Genomic DNA, 19,311 nt, shown 5'->3' with positions numbered 1-19,311 from the left:
TTCAAAATTACACATAAGTTATTCAGAAAACAGTCAAAAAACAATTTTCATGTAAAGAACAATCATCGGTTGGGCTTGATTTGAAAAATTCTCAAAAGTTCTCGCAAAAAAAAGGTTCTCAAAATAACTTTTCACTATATATATATATATATATAAACAAAATTAGTTTTAGATACGAGTATAATTTTCATTAATATAAATTTCATCAACTGTTATATAATACTTACAAATATATTTATACTCAAAGTTGAAAGCAGTTGACTTGATAAGTCTCTATTGAGCATTTAAAATGAAATGAACAAAGTATTAAAGTTTAGACCTATGTATTAACTATGGTGCTATAGCGGTCCACAAACAAAATAGTGGCTATCATAACAGTAAAGAGCGGTCCGCTATTCAATCGACGCTAGGCTACCGATATATGTGCTATAGCGGTGATAAAATAGTGGTGTTATAGCATTTTTATTTATTTTTTCTTTTATTCCTCAAACCAAAAGAAACACTAATGTTTGCCGTTTCAAATATTGGCACATTCAACTTGACTTTCAAATATTGATACATATAGTTTGATATTCTAATGTAATTGTGTTACTCCGTAACTTAATTGACCAAGTTTTTATAAATAATTAAACTTCAGTAGTTTGGAAGTGCGGAATACACACTTATTCTTTGAGTTTATTATGATTTAAGAGGCAAAACCCAAAATTAATGACAAAATATATATTATTCTCCTATTCTTGTTTTACACGAATACTTAGGATTGAATAGAAGAAAAAAAACCCCTAAAATAGAACTTGAACCTGGTAAGAAACTCTAGGGTCAAAAAGCTAACTGAAAGACCACCTACCTCAAATGTAATTTAACCTGTCTTATTACTTTGAGCTCCCAAGTAATTCGATCCATAGATAAAAATCAGTTCAATTTATCTGATAGTTATTTCATAGTTTGATTCACCTAGAGAAAGTAGTTTTATTCAAAGTATTGAGAAAACGAGGTAAACATAGAGTGGATATTTCAATACATATAGGCTTTCCTATTAATTATGCTTGATTTTGGGCACAAGATGAAGTGGTAATTTCTTGCGAACAACAAGGGAACCCGCCTCGTCCATGTTCAAGTCTTGGTTCTTCATTCCGCTAGGAACTTCCCAATCAAACCAATAAAGAAGATTTGCTATCATGAACTCCACCGTTGCCAGAGCATTGTTCATCGCTGGGCACGACCTACGTCCCACTCCAAACGGAACCATCTCAAAATTCCCCCCTCCAAAATCAACGTCAATATGTTCAAACCTCTCTGGGTAGAACTCGGCAGCATTCTCTCCCCAGATGCTTGGATCTCTTCCCATCCCCCACCCATTGATTAATACAGTCGTCCCAGGAAAGACGTCATAACCACCAATTTGGCAATGGCTTAAGCTTTCGTGAGGGATCAACAGTGGAGCAGGCGTGTGCAATCTTAGTGTTTCCTTTACCACCATCTTCAAGTATGTCATTTTTGTGATATCCAGTTCATTTACCTTTTGAATTTTTCCTGCACAATTTCTGATTTCGCATTGCAACTTTTGCATCACTCTGCTACTTCTAACAATTTTTGACATTGCCCACACTAGGGTGACAACAGTTGTATCAACTCCACCTGTAAGTACGTCCTAAAAGGTTGTCTATTTACATTAGTTTCATATTTAATAAATATTGCATAAATCTGCTTTTTAATTAAATCTAACTAAATCTTATATAGTAGCATTTCAAAAATTAAGGGAAAGAGGTAAGATGTTTAATTACGTACCATTACAATCGCTTTAATGTCATCTCTAGTCAACTGGTAGCCATAAGCATTCTCTTTCAAAGATAACTCAACCAACGTATGGACAAAGTCCTTATCGTCGTTGCTAATTGCTGCAAAGGTGTGATTGTGGTGTCCATCAACAAGCGTGTCGATGTAGGAATCAAGATTACTAAAACACTTCTCTAGCTTACCATTCCATCCGCTAAGTTGGTCAATAAGTCGACCCAGCCATGGAAAAGAATCACCAAGCGACCCACCCAATATGTCAACGGTTTCTTCAAGCATCACTTCCCATGATGGACCGTTAAGTGGTTGTTCTAGATAATTTTTACCAAACGCCACCTTACACACCATACCTTTTACCGAAGCTACAATCAACTCACTTAGGTTTACCGCTGTGTTTGCTGATGCATGTAAAGATAAAGAACAAATCATGCTCTCAATCTCTGACACCAACACATGGTTAAATGATCTAGCTCTTTTTGGCCCAAGGAGCTCAGACACCAAAAGCTTGCGCATCTCTCTCCAGTGATTGCTGTAAGGCGAGAAAGCAATGTCCATGTTGTTGTAACTAAACCGTTTGGTGGCTTGGGAAACTGGACGCGAACAAAATATGTGATCGTTAGTTTTAAGTACTTGTTTGGCCATGTCAGAGGAAGAGACGACAACGTAAGGTTTTGAACCAACATAAAGTAACATAATGGGACCGTATTCTTTTGAAAGTTCCCAAAGGGCTTGATGACGCGGTTTCCCTAGTAATTGGTGCAAGTTTCCAATAATGGGAAGCTTTGGAGGGTTTGGGGGAAGCTTATGGCCTGCAGTGACTGACCTGTTGATCAATCTGAGATTATATAAAAACATGCACAATATTAAGGAGAGTAGTGGCGTTGTTATAAAAAGCCATGAAGAGAAGAGAGTGATGATTTCCATGTGATTGATTGGTTTTTGTTCTTGTTTGATGATGATATTGTGTTTCTTAAGTTTATACATGCTCACTTATATAGAATGGACGCTTGGCTTAGATTAATCTGAATTACCTATATATCCTCCTTGTAGATTTGTTACAAGACAATATTGATAGATTATATTAATTGGTCAATGTCCATCCAGAACTTTTAATTGCATATAAAATGTAATTGAAATAAAAAATAAAAATGTGCACAAATATAATATATGAGATTAGATTTTATGCATGGATAAAGATATTATAAAAAAGTATGATGATAATGTAGTTTGATCAACAGCGAATAGAGAAAGAAGTAAAATAATCAGGTGAACTATATATCGATCATAGCTAGTGATATGGCAACATATATTGGTCCCCCAACCCCGGCTTTAATCTAGTTTCTGGTTAACCGTAATATTAACATACATTCATCATCTCACTGCCCTGTTAATTTGTGATGATTATTGGACTGAAACTGCCCTTCATTTGAGGCATCACAGCTACCAAAATTTGGGATTATATAATTATATGGGAAGTCGTAGTCACAATCAACTGGCCGGGACTATATATTCAGGAACTCTTTATAGTGGGAGTAGTTTACGGGGTTAACTGATCACAATTAATTCCCACCTTGGTTGTGGTCATTCAGCCTACAGTCTGCAGATCCTTTGGGTTATACTGAAATGGGTACGTATCGATCCACGTTTAATATAAGCAAGAAACTCGGAGCCCTTTAATTTGAAGACACTGTATTAATTTCTCTATTAACTGATCCACGTTTCCGTTGATGTTGTGGATTTACTTACTACACATGGTAATCCAACAAAGTAGCAAGTCCACAAGCCACAAACCAAGATTTCTCAATTCCTTTGATTCTATTTCACATGCACAACTATATTGGTTCCCTCTAAACAAGTGTATAATGTTTTTCTCCAAATTGCCAACTGTGAAGTGCCTAAAGTGTAATCTAGTGTGCTTATCTTATTTTTAAAATATTCTTATAAATATATCCTCATTCCTAACACCTACAAAGCAAAAGTTAGTTCTTTTGATGTTTATAGCTCTTTTGATGTTCAAGTAAGATTTTCTTTTTTGCTTCTCATATTCAAATCTTTGAATCTATCACCATCTCAAGGGTTTAAGTATTGTTGGTTATTCTCATAGTTATTAATTGCAATAGCCAGGATACGACTTGTATTGGAGGAGACTATACTATATAAAGTTTGAGAAATCCTCGGGCGGATTATAGAAATCCATGGCATTTGCGCCTATTGGGGAGACTTGGCACCACCCAGCCCTCCTTTGTCGATCTCCACCACGGATTACAATCAAAGTTTAATTTCTTCTAAACTTAAAATTATTTAACTTTTATATATGATCAATTGTAGTTTCACGAAAGAGTCCAATAACAATAACAATAAAAATAAAACAATATATTATAAAGTATTTATCTAAAAGGTTCATTCAATACAATATTCATATCACTGGCCAGCTTATGATCTTGTGATACTTGGATTTTTGAATTTTGTTAGCCATGAATGACATCATGACATGTGGGTGTGCTGTGTGCATGACTAGCATTGGCGAATCCAGCATGTAACCAAGAGGGGTAAAGGCCCACCTTCAAAACGAAAGCCCAACTAAACTTTTTTCTCTTTTTTTTTTAACTATCAAGCCGACTAGAAAATGAGTAAGTTCCTAAAAATGCCCAATTGCTTTTTTTTTTCCTTTTCTTTTCAGAATCTAAAGCTTATGATAAAAGGTTTTTCTTCTTTATAGTTTCACACACACGCATGTGTGATATATTTTGTAACTTTTATTTTACAATTCACTTATTCACACACAGGTTCTTTAGTTTGTAAAAAAAAAAAAAAGTGTCCACTCTTACTAAAATCTCTGGATCTACTACTATCCATGAGTAACGACCATATCATTCAATTAACGGTATCATAACTAATTAAAAAGAAATGTTTTTCTATACTCTCTGGCATTTCTAATAAGGTTGAAATGACCATTAAACAAAAATTGAGACGGTTTTCTTGAAATTGTTGGTAATTGGCACTCACTAACGTAGTTAAACATATTTGACGTTCTAAAAAAGAAAATGTACGTAGTTAAAACATTGTTTAAAAGAAAAATCTAATCTAAATTGTAAATATTTACTCACATTTATACACGTACACTTTTAAAATCTCCATACTGAAAATATGAGATTAAAGCCAATAATATTAATTTAGTCTTCGAAGGCATGTAAGTAAATTAAAAATAAAAAATAGAGAAAGCTAGTATTATTAGGTTGAGATGAAAAGGAACGAAATCTTATTGTATTAGTTGTATATTTCGGTTCGATTTTAATAAATATTACCTTTTAAAAGTTCCATATATAAGTCGTTAAGTTGGAGGACATCTAATTCTTTTGTTTTGTATTGAACACTTGAAGCACGTCTAATTTAATTAATAACTTTATAAGAGATTTTAAAAAAATGTATTATAGCATTGTGTTGGTGCAGCTACTATTGTTACTTCACGTAACGGTTGATCCAAACTTTTGGCATGGAGCCCGTTTCATTTATTTTATTTTTTTTCATTAAGTGCGTCGAGTATATTAAATTTTAAATGTCTAAATAATATCGGTATGTATTAAGTAAAATTTAGGTACGTAATTGACGGTACGTCATCTTTATTTATTTAATAAAAAAATAAACATGAAATTTGACTGAATGATTAAGTTTTTAATTTTTAAATTATCAAGTAAAAAAAATTAGATAATTTATTTTAACTTTTAATGAAACAAGAATAATCGTGACCTCACCTCTAGGGTTAATCCAAACTTTTAAAAATCAATCAACTATTTAGACTTCTGATAAAGAAAAATTACGAAAAAAGACATATTTATACTCCCTTATAAAAGAAACTGATATCCCCACACAAACAAAAACCCTAACTCACCCCCCCCCCCTCCCGCTTCACATCCCACTTCAAACGTTGTCTATTTTTACCGCTACAACACACGGCCATCCATCTAGTATAATGAATATAGATCCTCTAAAGTATTTGGTCCTTTCTAACTAACCATTTATCGTGTTAGTTTTCATTTCAAAAGTTAAATCAATGAGAAATGATATATTTAAATACAATGATGTCAATGGGTTGGTGACTCATTGATAAGGACGTCTTAAACCTTGAATTGAGAAAATCCACCAGAGTTCAAATCTAATAACCTACATTTGTAGGGGTGGATTATTTGAGTTTTTTTTAGAGTTATGGGTTTCATCCAGGCATGCGTGATTCGAACTCCGCGTATTAATTGCCCAATTGGATATCACTGTGGTGTCTCGAATGCTAAACTAACTAATAACTCGCTGTTAAAAAATATATGTATTCAAATAGGTCTTTCCAACCAAACAACCGCTACCCACCCCTCTTCCTTTTTTTTTTTTTGAAAGATGTAGATCATTTGCTTGCAAAAGATGATCTAACTTACGTTATTTTAACCAGGTCCACACTAGAGAGCCCCTGACCTCTTCCCTGATATCAATTCATGGCTCTACATCTAATGAAAAAGGCACAAGTTTGTAATCTTATACACCTTTAAGCATTTAATTACAAATGGTCCCATTACAAATTTATAAGTATGTAAAATTGAGATTTTGTGATATGGCGATCAACCTTCGTGTAACATTTTGATGTATAAACTATCTAAAATTTTGATGTAAAACATAAACTCCACTACAAAATTTTCACAAATCCGATACATGCTCCAATAAGTTGCAAAAATTCTTGTTGAGTATGTTGGATATCAGGCACAAGATATACTCGCAACTAATATATATATAAATATGTGATGATATGGAGAATTATATAAAAAGAAAATATGCAGAGAGTATAGTTTGCAAAAAGGAATTGTTACTTTCATTCACCAAAAGCATGGCAGCCTACAAATACCAACTGACACAATCACCTTCTCCTAATTTTAAGCCACTCTCCAACGTCTCTTGACTCTAAATAACCGGTCAACATAAAGACCCATTCCTCCTAGATAAAAGACGCATGCTATTGACTTTTCTTTTTTTTTACCAAGTAAATTTTACTTCAGATGCGTATGATATGTGTTAATCACACAACAAAAAGATCTCGCACTAAGCGGATCTTAAATAGCCTTTCTCATCATACCACCTCCTCTATTGGAAAATACCATCGAGGAGAACCTACCAAGGCTTGAATTCAAGACCTTAGAGTAAACTCCCTCGGGTCTCCGCATAGCAAGTTTAGTGAAACACCCCTGACACATGCCATTGACTACTAAATACTAAAAACAAACTACTAAATAAACTACAAATTAAAATAAACACATGAAGATCACCCAACATTGAGTAGCCCACTGCGCGCCCACGTACATATTTGAGATTTCTTTTTATTCCATGCAAGCAACCAAGTAGACCCAACTAATAAACTTAAATAAGTCAAGATTAAATCTCAACAGAGTATTTATGTTACACCTTATTGTTCTAGGTGCACAAATCTACATTATATATCTTTTATCATTAGTCTTCCCAACTGTGTTTGGTAGGAATAAGGTAAAGAGGTAACTTTTTATGGACAATAAGAGTACCCTCTTCTTGCATATCCAAATCTTCATTCTTCACGCCGCCATCAAATTCCCAATCAAACCAGTAAAGAAGGTTTGCAATCACCCACTCTACGGTTGCAGGAGCCGTGCTAATCGCAGGGCATGATCTTCGTCCAGCTCCAAACGCGACCAGTTCAAAATTCCCCCCTCCAAAATCAGCATCAAGTTTTTCAAACCTCTCTGGATAGAACTCATCCGCGTTCTCGCCCCATGTGTTTCGGTCCCTGCCTATCCCCCAAGCATTGATTATAGCACTTGTCCCGGGGAAGACATCGTAGCCACCGATTTGGCATTGGCTAAAGCATTCATGGGGGACCAACAATGGAGCCGGTGGGTGCAGTCGTAGCGTCTCTTTCACTACCAATTTCAAATATGTCATTTTTGTGATATCGAGTTCGTCTACTTTTTGTTTTCTCCCCATACAGTTTCTGATTTCGTCTTGTAACTTTTTCAAAACTCTGGGACTTTTAACAATCTCGGACATTGCCCACTCCAATGCTGAAACAGTTGTATCAATTCCCCCTGTGAATACGTTCTGAAAACCTCATTTTCGTTTAGTTTAATTTCATACTAGTTAGTTGGTACTTCAAATTAATTACATATATAAATATTACAAAAAATCATACTGAAATACTAGCTAGCTAGTATTTATGTTATAAAAAGTACTAGCTAATATATATATATATATATGTTACTTACCATTATAAGCGCTTTTACGTCCTCTTTAGTCAGTTGATAATCAGAAGCATTCTCAAAGGAAGATATGGCGATCATCCTATGAACAAAGTCCTTATTAGCATCGCTTATTTCACCATCCTTATGATTATTGATCAGATGATCATCAACAATCATTTGGATGAAGGCATCAAGATTACCAAAGCATTTCTCCAACTTACTATTCCATCCGCTAAGCCGGTCGAAAACTTGACCAATCCACGGAAAATTATCACTAAACGATCCATTCAACATTAACGACGTTTCTTCAAGTATTTCTTCCCATGATGAACCACCCGAAAGAGGTATCTCTTTATAGTTCTTGCCAAATCCCACCTTACACACCACTTCCTTGACCAATTCTAATAATATCTTGCTTACGTTTACTTTTGTGTTTGATGGAAGTGACGATAAAGAACGAACCATGTTCTCAATCTCCATCACTAACACACGATTAAACGATCTAGCTTTCTTGGGAGCAAGGAATTCAGACACCAAAATCTTGCGTTTTTCCTTGCGATGATCGCTTTGAGGGGAGAAGGCGATGTCTAAATACTCATAAGTTAGTCGCTTTGCAGCGTTAGAAATTGGACGAGAACAAAAGATGTGATCATGAGTTTTCAAGATTTGTTTGGCCATGGAAGGGGAAGAGACAAGTATGTAAGGTTTTGCACCAATTTGGAGTTGCACAATCGGACCGTATTCTTGAGCAAGGTCCCAAAGGGCTTGCGGACGAGGTTTACCGACTAGCTGGTGTAAGTTTCCGATTATGGGAAGCCTTGGAGGGCTTGGGGGAAGCTTGGCCGAGGACTTATTCGATTTTCGAATGTACGTAAGGATAAGTGACATGAAAATGATTGCTAGAAGCCATGAAGGGGAAAGAATTAAGACATCCATAATTATGTGAATGTTTTTGCTTGTTCAGTGATGAAAGTAATTTGTATATCCTATTAGCTCGACATATACAATTTAATTTGTAGATGCATGAAGGCTTGTCAAAGCTTAATTATTGGAGGACACATATCTAGCTAGCTTGTTGAAGAATAATATTGTGTATGTATATTTTATACTTATATATAAGTTAATATATAGTGCAGTATTATATATTATCTTCTCATTGATGGTTTGTTGAATTTTTTGAATGTTTGTTGAACCATTACCGTCGTATATATTAAAAAAAAAAAAATACTAAAAGTAAGTAACTGCTCGGTGCCACTTTTTGCGGGTTTTGAGTCCCAATACCTTGACGGTGTATGAGAGAGGTTAAGATGTAGGCAGACCTTACCTCTACCAAAGTAGAGAGACTGCTTCCAGTTTTTATCTAAATGGTAGAAAAGGCCCTCCAACCTTTGCATGCGATGAGGTCTGCCTCCCGAAGAAAGGGTGAAAAATACTCATGAATAATAATGCATGATGCACGATTTAGATTAGAATATTAAACATTTGTTTAATCTCATGATATATTAATACTCATAGTTTGGGCATTTCAGTCTATAGATTATTAAATAGATATTAACTCATATATATGAGAATTGAATATGATGTTTAATTATTTTTATTATTATTATTTCTTAGTATATTGATACTGATATTAACATATGATAACTATAAATTGCAGTAAAAAGTTAATCTAAGTTTGGTAAATACAACCATTATCAAAGAGAAGAAAAATAGTAACATGTTCAAGTGTAAGCAAGTTTTAATGTCTGCACTTTCAAGTGTGAGAAAAGTATGATTATAAATCTTTTTTACTCTTTGAAATGTGTAAATATTTTTAAACATGTTAAAGTGTAAACAAGTTTTTGTTTCAATTCGTGTATGTCGTGAATACTTTAAATTTTTTACAAAATTTATTCAAATAGTGTAAATAAAGAATTAAAATTGCCAAAAGTATGTTCTTTTGCCAAAAGTATGTTCTTGTTAAATCAATGACTTGAAATATTTCAACTTGTTAGAGGATTCACAATGCCTCTGTTTCACCTCGTTCTCCACTTCGTTTCTGCTTGGAGGACAAGTGCACATCGTTAGGTGTGACTCGTCCTTCGTTCCATTTTCGTTCGTCCGTCCGGCCCCTAGGGACGAGACTCATTCTAGTTTTTTTTTTATTATTACTATTTGTTCTTTTCAATGGAACGGTAACAATTTAATTTTCAAAAAAGTGTCACAACTAATCCCTCAACAGCCAGATTTCTTAATTTTAAAAATTTTACACTTTTGGTCCCTATTTATCATATATATACAAACTATTTACCTTCTTATTCTCTACTAAAAAACACACACTCTTCTAAACAAATAACACACATTCACAAAAGAACCATGACAAACAACATACCAAACATGATCGTTCACGATGCAATAATAGGCATGCGGGATCACATGCTCAACTATGATATAAACAGATCTGCAGTTAACAATATGATTGAGAACATAACTTCCAACAAAGCGCCAGGCACAGCCAAAATTGAACGACTAGCTTGAAGCTACAGGACATGCTCGTAACGCCGTCGAAGATGAGTACATTATTTATTTTCGGCAGAAGATCGACTGGCTGAATCAAACTATTTTCCAGCTTACCGCTGTCACTAACACATTAAATAAAACTCTAAACCACGCATTATTCTGGCAAGGTGTTATCGGTAGTGGTCGTCCTGATGATTACCGGACTGACCCTGGGGAGGAGTACGCATCTCCGCAACCCGGCAACGATGTCGGGTCTCCTGAACCATATTGGTACATTCATCGCAATGACGACGACAATACTGTGAACTCGGACTATTCCGAGTATTAATATTATGTATGCTTTAAAGTTATATAATGTGTTAGTATTAAGTATGTTTATCTTTTAGGATTATGTATGTTTTATTTTATTGTATTGTATGTTTTTTATTTAATGAAATTTTTAAGTGTGTTTTTATTAAAGTTGTATAAGTTAAAAGGTTAAAAGTGTATAATTATATAGTTGGTAGAATATTAGGTTAAATGGGTAAAAACAAATAAATGGTGGTCCTAGACTAGTTCTGGCATAGTGGATGTTTTGGGGAATTAGTTTTTGGTTAGTCCTTAAGCTAAGATGGAGTTGATGTGATGCTGACAGAAACTAATACTTGGAGGATGAGTGAAAGCATTATGAATGCTCTTACCTACAAAGCTATTGAAAAAATTGTCAAAAGTTCTTGTTAAAAGTGTAATGTTCGTGATGTACTCAGTTAACTACTATACCCATAGTTAATTTAATGGCATTTGGTGCCACGTAAAAAAGTTCATGTATCAACATAAATACGAGTAATTGTTATTTTTTTTAGTTAATATATATATAGAGATTATTTATACATTCAGTCATTTAATATGTTTAATACTTAATAATTAAAAAAAGAAACGTGCTCTTATAATTGTATTAGATGGAGATATTTAATGGAGTGGATGAATTTGAGGGATAAATAATAATCATCTTTTAGAGGCTCTTTTAAAATGATAGGGGTTCTAAGTAGTATACATGTTTGCAGTTTCGATAAATTTAGCTACTTCATGAAACATTTTCATTTTAGAAAATTGTAAATTTTATTTTACAAGCTCCTCAGTAAGAACATTTAATTAAGATTTTACTTTTAATAATGTTTTTGAAGTTTTGTTAAATATTTGTTTCGATTTCAAAATATTAAACTTTAGATTTTAAACTTAAGAAGTAAAGGGTTATCATAATTTCATATATCTTGCATTTAGGTTTAAGTTTTGCCCTACTCGTGACAATAATTTTTGGATAGCATGCGAATCTCAACGAAATATTATTTTGAACAGAGAAAAAGGCACACAAACACAAAGAGAGATCAAAGTAAATGATTGATAAAAGGGAAGGTATCAAAATGGTAGATGATCTGTATACCATCTGTTTTTGATCGTACACCACCAAATGTGCTTTAAAGTGTTCCACGGTACAATATTATATAACATGTTTGGTGATGTAAGGTCAAAATCAGATGGTGTACAGATTACTTCCCTATCAAAATAAGTCAATGGTGATAAATTGTACGTGACCGGCTATACTTAAGAAAGTCATATACTCCAACCATTGAAATTTGATATTACATGCATGTGGTGCACTTTGCCAGCTATTCAAGGGCCGCTACTGTTGTAGTAGGAGTCGACATAAATGGTTGACCGCAAGTTAGAACCGATTTCGTGGCCGAAAATGGTTGACTTGGTTTAACCGATATGTCTAGTTGGATCCACCAAAAGTACAACGCCCAGCAAGTGCAATAGGCACATATGAGCAGGGCCCCAAAGTTTTGAGATGATACGTACGTAAATATCTCATTATATGTACATAAGTCAAAGTCCAATTGTAGTCAAATCCAATAATTATATATATTATTTTAATTTAATTTGTTAATTTTAATTAAGTTTTACCGTTTTATCTTTATATAAATACACTAGTGTTTAGGTCCGTTCAATAGACGGATTGTTTCAAAATATATAAATCAAAGCTAAAAAATTAGAATTCAAGTATATTATATAGTTACCGAAATCAACTTGGAAATTGATAATGTACACAGAGCTTGCTTTTATATTAAACTATATATCAATCAATAAACATAAACATATATTAATAATTAAAAAATAAAGACGTTACATTGCGTACAAAGATCAAGTACTAAGTTTTGATAGGTAAGTTTCTGCTTCATAAATCTTTATATATATTCTTAATAAATTGATTCTTGATGACAACTTTTGATCTTTTTTTAGTCATATCTAATTCAAAAGTGCTTTTCTTATGCAACGAAAAGCTAGCGAGCACCATCAAATATAGACGAATTAAAATTTTACACAGTAACGGTATGATTCGAGCAATCATCAATATGACTAATATCACAACGTGATCAACATGAAAGCTAAAGAAGAAAGATATAAAAATTAACTCCATATAACTATTGATTAAAGTTTACCATTTTTTTTTTCAACTTTAGTTAAATAAAAGTGAAACAAAAAGTGTATAGTATATAATTAAAAAAGAAACATACCAATTCATCAACAAAAATCATCTCAAACGTTTTGATTTTCTTCGAGTTGTTCCACTCCAAAACAGTCGGTACATGCATAACACGGAGTCGTAGATAATAGTTAACATATGTTGGTTTAACAATAACATACGAATTCATTGTTAAATAATAATAATAATGATTAAATATGAACAAAGTATATATAAATTAAAAAACATTTTTGGTAGTCGATCGTAGTTTTTTTTTGCCGTAGATTTTTCTTCTGTTGAGAATATGTGGGTGTTTTTTCTAGGTGGTGTATGTATATAGATAATAATAATAACAAAGATTTTTATATAAGATTTCTTTATTAAAGGTCGGACATTTATTTATTAAATAAATATTTAAAAAATTAAAAATTAATAAGAAGAGAGTATTAAGCTAAAGGAGAGAGATTTGGGGTGCCAAGTATAATATTTTAGATTTAGACAAATTATAGTTAAAGAATAACTTTGCTAATTTTTTTTTAAATTTTAATGACATTATTATGATAGTTGTTTTGATACTTTTATAAATACCTACTATCCCTTATAATTTATATTTTTTTGTTGTTGTTTAGTGGACACCATTTATAAAATCTAACAGGGTATCTAAAATCTATGAGACGAACCTGCTCAGCCTAATATTAAGAAAATATAATTGTTTTAAAACTTAATTAATCAATAACATGTTTCAATTTTTTTAATTGGCCATATCCCAACATTATATAAATCTCACTTCAAAATTTGTTAGTTATTGCCTATGTGGCATGCTTAAAAATGCAAGAAAGCCAAAAAAATCATTACAATATTGCTCCTTGGAAGGTCTACGGATTAGTTACTTTTATAAGAAGTTTAAATTTTCGAAAACGGATTAGTTATACTTTCAAGAAGTTCAAATTTTCGAAAATTTGAATATGTAACCGTTCGTGTATTGCTTGTGGCGGTTACTTCTTTACATGTCTATGTCTATATAAGTCCACTTCCATTCAGTTTTAAGGCATTTCAAAACGTAAACACATAACAGATCAATTTTAGCATGGCTTCACTAAACCATGTTTCAATTAGAAATTTGCGTCCAAATAATAAGCAATGTACGATAACGGTTAGAATTTGTGTCTATGGAAGCAATCTCTATATGGAGATGTTAATAACATAGGTAGTATTGAGATGATCCTGATGGACGAACATGTAAGTATTCATTGTTTGTGAATTTTTCTTTTTTGATTAGATTACTTTTTAACATAACTTTCTTTCGAATTTATAACTAGCTTTTTAACATTCTAATGTATAAACATTTTCATTTTGACAGTTTGATAAAGTGGTTGTTGTTGCAACAATCGGTTTTATTCCAACCGACCAGTTATGGTATTCAATGGAATGTGTGAACTGTTCTCAAGAAGTTAAGTTGACCGATCTCTACATGGATGCAGTCGACATTATTGATGCTTTAAGGGACAACAAAATGTGGATTTGTTGTTCATGTAACAAGGAAGGAGTTCTCATCATTCCTAGGTATATATTTATATTTCATATTAAAACTCTATAATCATTAAGTTGTGTGGTAAAATTGTATCTCTGTTTTTTTTTTTGGTAGGTTTAATGTGCAAGTTAGGATTGTAGATGCCACTGGTGCTATTGGAGTTAAAATGAATGATCAACAAATTTCAAATCTTATACAAATAACAGCCTATCAAATTTGTGATGAAAATTATGAAGTATATTTGGTTTATTTTAGTGCTAAATAAGACTTTTCTATGCATTTTTTTTAAACGGTCATTAGTTGTAATAAGACTTTGGTATATTTGCTAAATTATGAAGTCATTAATTTTTTTTAAAATGGTCATTAGTTGTAATAGGAGTACATTTACTTCGCTACATACATGCTTGAACTGGTGTTAAAGAAATTATTTAAGGTTATAGCGCATCCACGTGGTCTATATATCAAAGTGGGGAAAATTCATAATACCTATCACATCCAGGTAACCAACATAATCCTTCTTATATGCGCCTACTATGGGCAATCCATTTTATAATTTCTCTCCGGCATGCAATGTACGCGTTTTAAGCCCTCGTGTATCATTAATAAATCCCAAGGTATATCTAGCATTCTTCTTCTTTAAATTAATCAACTCATAAGAATATTTTTATTATGTCCAACTCAGTTATATTTATTCATTGATACAATCTTAAAATAAAGTTTAAGAAAAATTATTTAGGGTTGTCCGTGCATCGCACGGGGTCTAAACACTAGTTTATACAGGAATGCCTAGTTCTTAACGTTACATATACCTAACCAATTAAACCACTTAATATTCGACGTGACGCATGTCATATATATATATGGGGTAAATATTTTAAAAGTTTGAAAGTTACATATCAATAATGAACACAACGATATTTTAATACATAGTATAGACATTTGACTATTGTTGGATAATTGTTTTTTTTTTTAAAGCCTTTTAACCCTCGTTAATTAAATTTAATTTAAATTCAACTTATATAAAATTCTACTTTGCTATATGATTACATTTTTGAAAAATTCAAATTAAACTCAAATGATAAAAAATAAAATAAAATAACGGTATTAAAAAAAAAAATCCATCTTTTATGAAATAATCCAAACAGAAAAAAGACGGATTTTTGCTTATCCAAAAAAATCCATCATTTACCGGTTTATAGGACGATTTACTAAAATATGTCCATGGTGTTGATTTTGTAAATGACATATAGTTGTGGGTGTGAATTTAAAAGTTTGAACCAAAACTACCCCAATTTGGGGATTAGGGTTTAGGGAAATACAAATCAAACAAGAGGACGATTCGCTTAATTCTTCAGGTAATTAAATTAAATTTCGTATTACTTTCACTAATCTATATCTTTTGCTTATACTAATAAATAGTAAATTAACGATATGAATAGTTTATATCTTGTTTGGATGGATACTGTCATACTGATATTGCATTATAATTTACGACAATGTCTATAATAATTGCTTTGATCAAGTTGTCACTGATAACATACATACATACATACATACTCAATTATTGTGTGTATATTTATACATATATTTTTTAATAAAATTTATTACTATTTGGGACCAGATAATTGAAAATAACACATTTTGTGTTGCAGACTCTGATCATTTTTCTAAGTAATTCCTTTTTGTTTTTGTATATATATATTTTTTTTGATGTATGTGACTTGTGTTAAATATATATTTTTTTTGACTAATAATAGTGTAGTTTGATCGACTTTCTTAAACACAAAAATTGTTCAGCGCTTAACCATATATTTGTTAAACTTGTTTTTCTTCCTTAATTTCTCAGGATAAATTCAATTAAGTTTAAGCATTTTAAAATAGAGATGAATCTTAAAAAAGACAACCCGGATTCTCCAACATCTGTAATATATGAGATATCTGGCGAACCGGCTATAGTTATCAATGGTATGCCTCCTGTGTGCACCAATGAGGATAGTAATCTTCTCGTCTCCAAGGCTAAAGATGACACAGATTCGAAAATAAACGAGTCTTTGGGTGGCTGGTTTGAAGGTAGAGAGGTTCAAAAGTTATTTGAGGGGAAGTTATATAAGGGGAAAGTTATGGAATTTGACAAAGAATCGGGCTGGTACAGAGTTGTTTATGAAGATGGGGATTTTGAAGATCTTGAATGGCATGAGTTGCAAGAAGTGCTTCTACCTATTGATGTCACAATTCCTTTGAAAGCATTAACATCAAAAGTCATCAAGAAGAGGCAGAAACCGGATAAAAAGTCTGGGAAATCTGCGACTAAATCGCGCAATCCGCCCACATGAAGGGTTAAGGTCGTGGTCGGGAAAATGGAGATCTAGCAAGTAGGTATTTCATGTTCTAACCTTTTGTAGATCATTGTTGACAGCTTGGTTTTGGGATATATGGAGTTTCTTTTCTAGGAGGGCAATCATGTAAGGCATTCTATATAGTTAGTTCCTGTTTTAGCTCATCTCTTTGAAAACCCGGAAAAAGATATTTTGTGAGGGATTTTAACAGAGATAATTCGATGTTGGACTAGGATTTTAGAGCCTGATTAGCAATGACAGAGCAATGTGTATCCCTTGAATCAATTAAAGATGTATTGTATTCTGAGTTTGACTATGTTATGCCATGGGAAAGCGCTTCTGTTGAGTTTAGTTTCACAAAATGTTTTAATATTTTATTGCAAATATAAGGTCTGGATTCTTATCAATCATATAGACCTTTAACTAAATACACCAGTTCAAATGAATCAATGATATTTTCCTAGTCTTACAAATTGATAGTTCATGATAGCCAACTTAGTTAAAGCTTGATGAACAACATAATTGATACGATTAACAAAAAACAAGAAATAAATAACTTCATAAATTAATTTATCATAATTCTCTGGCTCTCTGCTTAATCATACAACCAAATGGCTTCAACAAAATGGCCAAAATATAAATAGAAGATATGCTCATGTTAACAAGGGGAACTATGGGACAATCAGTAAGATTACTCTTTTGTAAAGAGAGTTTGTGAGACTACAAACATAACCAAGAGACTGAATCATCTATATAATAGTATAAACCACCAAAAAATGAGGGACGTCTGATACTATAACATCACACTGACTAGCAGGCAGCAGCCACTCTCGGGAATTGAAACCATGTGTTTCAAGTAACCTATATCACAGTTTGCTCTTTGTTCTCTACAATCGTCATGGTAGAAATATGCCATACTTGAATCAGCACGCCCGAAAGTCAAGAACAAATCAACACAATAAGGTTGTCAGTGACCAACAAAAGTGCCCAAGACGGATCCAGATTCCAGACCTCAATTCCCAGGTCAAAGAGCAGCAGACGTCTTTCACTAGCGCTAAAATTATTGCAGTTAACGACTTTGAAGATAACCAGGTCAAAATCAATATACTAACTTAACTCCTAATAGCAGTTTTAAACTTGTCCAACTCCTCTGACTGAGATCCATGAATAGCTTTAATTGTATCTATGCAGCTACTGCAAGTAGAACAAGGAAGACCATAAGCATGTCATTGATAAATCTATCCAAAGATAATCTCACGTTTCAATTTTCAGTGACCACAGAAAGCAAGTAAGCAACAAAGAAAGCCTAACCAAGCACTTAAACATCAAAACAAAAACAAACAAACTCCAACATTATCATCTAACCTGCAAGCTTCCTTGTTGAACTTTTTCTTGTCTATCCCATACAAGTTCTCAAAAACACCAGGCTCAACTCGGCAAAAGTATGGCCGATCTGAAATTATAGACAGATCTCATATATAACATGTATAAGAAGAGTTAAGAGAACGGATAATAGATTAATAGTCATATAAGCACTTTGTAGAATATGTTTACCAGCATATATGGAGCAAGTTCTTGTACTTTTCTCATAATGTATGCACCACCCATCAGATCCTATCAAATTTCTATATAACTGAAAATAACACATTCACTCACATGTCATATATTCTGCCCATGGTTAACAAAGTTGTGTTATACTTAACATTGTCCCCTTTACATGAATTATAGCAATAGTACATACAACAAAGTGACTCGCATATATTTAATCGCAAACATCCCATAATATTTTACATATAAAATAGAACTCCATTTTTTAGGGGTATTTGAGATTGCTTAAAATAAACAGCTTCTGTGTTTTTGTACAACTAATAAAAAAACCAACAGACAAACAAAGATATACAAATATTACTTGTATCAATAATAATAATAATAAAACAACTTATCTAAAGGGTTCCTGGATGGTTATTTGTAGATAATAAATAAAATAAAATAAAAATGATGCAAATAAACAAAAGATAATTACTTGAACATCAGAATCATCATCAAAGATTTCTTCAGGGGATGGAAATGCCGGGCCCTTATCCAATTTACAACACGCGCCACAGTTGTTTATGCACTGCCAAATGGGCTCTTTTTTCCGGGACCCGAAACCGCCGGAAGTTTTCTTCTGTTGGTTTTTAACTGAAACTTGAGTTTGCCGTGGTGGGTGGTGTTCCGTCACGGATTTAACACCGGCGAAACAAGAAGTCATGACCCCCAACATCACTCGCGACATTGTGATAAATAACTATACGAGTACTTATCTGCTTATCCAGCCGCGTATTTTGTTACGATTAATTAAGGGGTGTTTGGTTATTTTCTCTCGTATGCTTTGTTGGCTCATGTATCAAAAACATGTGAACT

The 19,311-nt window shown here is 32.8% G+C and overlaps 4 protein-coding genes across 4 annotated transcripts; 1 reads left to right on the top strand and 3 right to left on the bottom strand.

Annotated features, from left to right (window-relative positions):
* Window positions 1-1,036: 1,036 nt before the first annotated feature.
* On the bottom strand, window positions 1,037-2,718 carry LOC122606285 (parthenolide synthase-like). The gene is made up of 2 exons (XM_043779246.1): window positions 1,789-2,718; window positions 1,037-1,651 (listed from the first exon to the last, which is right to left on the bottom strand). Exons 1-2 carry the CDS (start codon window positions 2,716-2,718, stop codon window positions 1,037-1,039), a joined length of 1,545 nt encoding a protein of 514 aa, XP_043635181.1.
* Window positions 2,719-7,248: 4,530 nt separating this feature from the next.
* LOC122606268 (parthenolide synthase-like) lies at window positions 7,249-8,975 on the bottom strand. Its single transcript, XM_043779230.1, has 2 exons — window positions 8,064-8,975; window positions 7,249-7,899 (listed from the first exon to the last, which is right to left on the bottom strand). The coding sequence occupies exons 1-2, from the start codon at window positions 8,973-8,975 to the stop codon at window positions 7,279-7,281; spliced, it is 1,533 nt and encodes a 510-aa protein (XP_043635165.1). The 3' UTR covers window positions 7,249-7,278.
* Window positions 8,976-15,841: 6,866 nt separating this feature from the next.
* Window positions 15,842-17,259, top strand: LOC122605669 (dirigent protein 17-like). Its single transcript, XM_043778624.1, has 2 exons — window positions 15,842-15,927; window positions 16,419-17,259. Exon 2 carries the CDS (start codon window positions 16,456-16,458, stop codon window positions 16,903-16,905), a length of 450 nt encoding a protein of 149 aa, XP_043634559.1. The 5' UTR covers window positions 15,842-15,927; window positions 16,419-16,455; the 3' UTR covers window positions 16,906-17,259.
* A 188-nt stretch (window positions 17,260-17,447) lies between these two features.
* LOC122605211 lies at window positions 17,448-19,311 on the bottom strand. Its single transcript, XM_043778114.1, has 4 exons — window positions 18,932-19,311; window positions 18,463-18,541; window positions 18,274-18,361; window positions 17,448-18,102 (listed from the first exon to the last, which is right to left on the bottom strand). Exons 1-4 carry the CDS (start codon window positions 19,181-19,183, stop codon window positions 18,021-18,023), a joined length of 501 nt encoding a protein of 166 aa, XP_043634049.1. The 5' UTR covers window positions 19,184-19,311; the 3' UTR covers window positions 17,448-18,020.

Source organism: Erigeron canadensis, chromosome 6 (genome assembly GCF_010389155.1).
Source record: "Erigeron canadensis isolate Cc75 chromosome 6, C_canadensis_v1, whole genome shotgun sequence".
Classification (NCBI taxonomy): domain Eukaryota; kingdom Viridiplantae; phylum Streptophyta; class Magnoliopsida; order Asterales; family Asteraceae; genus Erigeron; species Erigeron canadensis.
Note: the sequence above shows the minus strand (reverse complement) of the source record. Positions and strands in the feature narration are given on the sequence as shown.